This window comes from Mandrillus leucophaeus, unplaced genomic scaffold (genome assembly GCF_000951045.1).
Source record: "Mandrillus leucophaeus isolate KB7577 unplaced genomic scaffold, Mleu.le_1.0 Scaffold1135, whole genome shotgun sequence".
Taxonomy (NCBI): Eukaryota; Metazoa; Chordata; class Mammalia; order Primates; family Cercopithecidae; genus Mandrillus; species Mandrillus leucophaeus.
Window position 1 is genome coordinate 617,633 of NW_012099599.1, and position 5,071 is coordinate 622,703.

General features: G+C 41.3%; 1 protein-coding gene across 1 annotated transcript in view; it reads left to right on the forward strand.

Annotated features, from left to right (window-relative positions):
* The first annotated feature begins 6 nt into the window (after positions 1–6).
* The window catches only part of MOGAT1 (monoacylglycerol O-acyltransferase 1), a 41,344-nt gene continuing 36,279 nt past the window's right edge, over positions 7–5,071 (forward strand). The window contains exon 1 of the mRNA XM_011996040.1: positions 7–113. Within this exon, the coding sequence (XP_011851430.1) occupies positions 20–113 (94 nt within the window). The 5' untranslated portion in view covers positions 7–19. The remainder of the gene's footprint in view (positions 114–5,071) is intronic.

The window sequence follows — 5,071 nt, forward strand, 5'->3', positions numbered from 1 at the left end:
GTCCTCGCCCGGCTGGGCCATGAAGGTCGAGTTTGCACCGCTCAACATCCCGCTGGCGCGGCGGCTGCAAACGGTGGCCGTGCTGCAGTGGGTCCTGTACTTCGTGCTGCTGGGTAAGGACCCCGCCCCCGGGCAGCGGCGCGTGGGCTCCGTGTCCTCCCTCGGGATGGTCCGGATTCCAGAACCTGCAGAGAACCTTCCAACCCTCGTTCCCCTGTCGGCCACAGCAGGCGGGTGAAAGAGGGCGTTTGGCGCTAACGTGGATGCTGGTTTGTTTCCTCAGGAGAACCTCATCGCTAATGGCTGTTTAACTTTATTTTCCCCTGCGTTATCTTTTTTTTTTTAATTGAGGTGCATCTTGCCTACAATAAAAGGCGCAGTTATACGGCTACAGCTCGATGACTTTTGGCAACTGTATCCACCAAAATGTAACCATGACTCCATCCAACGCTTGAGCACTTTAACCCCTCAAAAGTTGGCAAACTCGTTTCTCAAACTGTTGATTCATAGATGGAAAAGTAATGTCTAAGTAGTTAGAACCTGATTCCTTCGTCTCCCCACCCTCCTGACAAAGAGCAGTGTTCCCTTTACCGTTTTGGAGATTTCCTGGATGCATAGCAGTACCTTTCTGTAAAGAAGCCTACTCATTGCGTTTGGTTGAGCGGTTTCTGTCTGGAAATAATGCGACCCGGGAGCGTATGTGTTCCAGTTGGTTCCCAAGTTGAGCCCATGAAACATACAAGAGCCGAATCATTAGATGGGGCAAAGGTGTTTAGTTGGGTTTTTTTTCTTCTTCTTCTTCTTCATATTTGTTCTGCTCTTGAAGTACATAGGGGTGATGTGGGAGGAGAGAGGAATTTGGGGGAGACCCTTCTACCGAAACTTAAACTCTTCTGAAGATGAAAATCATGTGTATGCTGTAAGATCATGGATTGTACAGTGTTGGGGTGCCAATAGTAATAAACCCATTGCATTGGAGAGTTTTAAGCTTTTAAAACTGCTTTTACATTTCGAAAGCCTAGATCAGTGGTTCTCAACCCTGGCTCTAGATGAGAATCACTGGAGAAGCTTCTATAAATACAGATACCAGGCTCTGTCCCTGGGATTTATTTGTTTGTTTGTTTGTTTGTTTATTTATTTATTTATTTATTTATTATTTTGATACTGAGTTTCACTCTTGTTGCCCAGGCTGGAGTGCAATGGCGCGATCTTCGGCTCACCCCAACCTCCGCCTCCCGGGTTCAAGTGATTCTTCTGCCTCAGACTGCCGAGTAACTGGGGTTACAGGCATGTGCCACCACACCTGACTAATTTGGTCTTTTTAATAGAGACGAGGTTTCTCCATGTTGGTCAGAGTGGTCTCAAACTCCCAATCACAGTTGATCCGCCTACCTCAGCCTCCCAAAGTGCTGGGATTACAGGCATGAGCCACCGCGCCCTGCTCATCCCTTTAATTTCTAAGTCGTTTGTTTCAGAATGAAGCCTGTACACCTTTTTTTTTTTTTTTTTTTTTCCTTTTTCCTCTTTTAAGAACTCTCCAAGTGACTCTCCTGTGCTGCTAGGTAGAATTTACGGGGGAAAAAAAAAAAGTAATTCAAAATGTTAACTCATTAAGTCCTCACAGGCCACACACCGTGAGGCAGGGTTGATAACATTACACCCCGTTTTGCTCTGGATCAAAGCACCACGGAGGTAACAACACACAACCTTATCCAGCGCTTGGTATGTGCCAGGTGCTATTCTAAGCAATATCCACGATTAACTAGCAATCTTCACAATACCCGTGTGAGGTAAGGACTATTCCTGCACTCATGGTACAGATGAGGGAACTAAGAGGTGAAGTAAATTGCTCAAGGTGATGCAGCTAGCAGGACATGGTAGAGCTGGTTTCAAACCCAAGTATTCTTCCCAAAGTCTCTGCTTTACCCATTAAACTGCTCTCTTTAATGGCCTGAACTTGGAGTCCGACTTCCTAACTGATCATTCAACACATCTCTGATAGCCACTGTTCTTTTCTTTCATGGCACTTATCATTGCTTGTATCTGTGTATGGCTGTGGTGACTTGAGAAGTTTCTTTATGGCTGTCCTAGTCTACAAGCTCAGTGAGGGAACACACAGTATGTGTCTGGCCCGTGGAAGATATATGCAAATACTCGAGATATACACAAATACTTGAGATATACACAAATACTTGTTGAATGGCTGTTTCTGGTCTATCACCCAGAATAGGAACTATCTACCCACCGGATCCCTAGAGTATTAACTCATGTAATCCTCACAGCAACCCGGTGAGAGTGACTACCCCTTACCCTCACTTTACCAATGAAGGAACTAGGAGGTAAAGTAAATTACTCAAGATCACATGGCTCAGTAGTGGAAAGTCGAGACACGTGTGACCACATGTGAGGGGATTAGTGATGAAGACATGACAGGTGCTCAATGACCTGTGCCTAATTTGAATCAAACTACAGTGGTTCTAGATCCAATTCACCTCCATGTTTTCAACGTTTCACACATTTGACATTTGTGTTAGCAGGAGCATATTTTGTGTTATCACATATCTTGGAAATTATATTGTGGGAAATTTCAAACATACAGAAAGTAGACAGAAGAGTATGAATTCCCATATACCCATGACCTAGGTTTATAGTTATTTAATAATTTGCCGTATACGTTTTATCCATTATTTTGCAAAAAATATTTTAAAACAAATCTTTTTTTTGTATAATTTTTTTACCTTTTAGGTTCAGGAGTACATGTGCAGGTTTGATATATGGGTAAATTTTGCGTTGTGGGGATTGTACAGATTATTTCATCACCCGAATAATTGGCATAGTACTCAGTTGGTAGCTTTTCCTCCTCATCCTCCACCCTCCACCCTTATGTAGGCCGCGGTGTCTGTTGTTTCCTTTGTGTCTAGTGAACTCACACATTAAGATATTTTAATACGAAATACTTTAGTTTGCATATTTTAAAAATTAGTATTTTGTGTGTAACCATAGTACTCTTGTCATACCTAGCGAAGTTAACAAAAATTGCTTAAAATCATGTAAACCAAGATCAGATATCCTAAATTGCACCAAAACTACACTTTTTTTCTTGTTCTTTTTTCTTTTTGATAAAGGCGGGGCCTCCTTATGTTGCCCTGGCTGGTCTCAAACTCCCAGGCGCAAGTGATCCCCCTGCCTCAGCCTCCCAAAGTAATGGGATTACAGGTGTGAGCCTCCGTGCCCAAACAAAATACACTTTTACTGGCAATTTGTTTGAACCCAAATCCAAATAAGACCCACGTGTTATATTTGGTTTTTATGTCTTTCGTGTAGAACAGTGTCTCCCCTTTGTTTTCTTGTCAATGAAGCCTTGAAGAAACCATTTGACATGGGTCCTGCAGGACGTCTCACTTTGTGAGTTTGTCTGCTTCTTTGTAGGGTTAATTTGTTCCTCTATCCCTTGTATTTCTTTTAAAAGATGGAAGTTAGAGCTAAATGCTTGATTAGATTTAGATGAAACCTTTTGGGCAAGACTTCTTCCCAAGTGTTGCTGTGCACTTCATGTTACATCACATCAGGACGCACACACAGTGTGTGCTTGTCCCATTATTTGTGTCTACAATTGGTCAGTGGGTCTAGGAAGGAAGTAATCCGAGGTGATGACTGGCATGCTGCAAACTTTCATGTAGTGATTTAAGTCATGATCCTTGCCTGAATTACTTGTTTTATTTGAAACTGCAAAACGGTGATTTTCTTATTCTATCATTTATTCATCATTTATTAGCTGGAATTTCTGCAGTTAAAAATATTGTCTCATCATGTAGCACCATTTGACTACCCTACAATTCAATTCTTACAGGAAAGAAAGGATAAATGCTATCTTCTTTCCATTTAATTATCAAGTTTTAAGTAAGGAGTTGATATAATAGTTACTTCCAATGGTGATGAGAGATGTTTTTTAAAGATGTTTTAAGATCTCTAAATCAAAATCCCAGAATGCATTTTTCTTGCCACCACCAGGAAAGTGAGTTTAAGCTATTAGTACTTGGAATACATTTTAAAGTAGCAAAATGCTTCATTTAGTAATAAAATCAAACAGTAAGCCCTCCTTCTCTGCCCACCCCCTACCCCCTTCCCAAGCAACCACTGATCTCCTTTCTTTTCTTCCTTCCTTCCTTTCTTTCTCTTCTCTTCCCTTCTCTTCTCTTCTCTTCTCTTCTCTTCTCTTCTTTCTTTCTTTCTTTCTTTCTTTCTTTCTTTCTTTCTTTCTTTCTTTCTTTCTTTCTTTCTTTCTTTATCTACAAATGGGGTCTCTCTATGTTGTCTAGGCTGGTCTTGAACCCCTGGGCTCAAGGGATCCTCCCATCTTGACCTCTCAAAGTGCTGGGATTACAGGTGTGAGCCACACTGCACCTGATATGATCTGATCTGTCACCACAGATTAGTTTGCATTTTCTAGAGTTTTGTATAAATGGAATCACATCATATATACTCTCCTTTTGTCTGGCTTCTTTCACTCAGCATAATTATTTTGAGGCTCTTTCTCATATATATCAGTGGTTCATTGCTTTTTGTTTCTAAGCAGCATTCTCTTGCATGGACGTATTGCAATTTGTCCAACCATCTATTGATGAATATTTGGCTCATAGCTATTATGAATAATACTACCATGAACTTTCGCCTACAGATCTTTGTATGAACAGATACTTTCTTTATTCATAGGTAAACCTAAGAATGTAATGGCTTGATTATATGATAGTTGCAGGTTTAAATTTTCCAGAAATCACCGAAGTTTCTTCCAAACTATTACATCATTTAACATTCTCACTGGCAGGGCATGAGAGTTCTAATTGCTCCATGTCCTTACCATCACTCGTTGCAGTCTATTTAATTTTTGCAATTTTTTTTCTTGTGATACAGATCAATTTTAATTCTGGCACCTGAAGCTATATAAAGGTATGCTCTATAAACTTCATGGGACTGGCCGGGCACAGTGGCTCATGCCTGTAATCCCAGCACTTTGGGAGGCCGAGGTGGGCAGATCACGAGGTCAGGAGATCGAGACCATCCTGTCTAACAT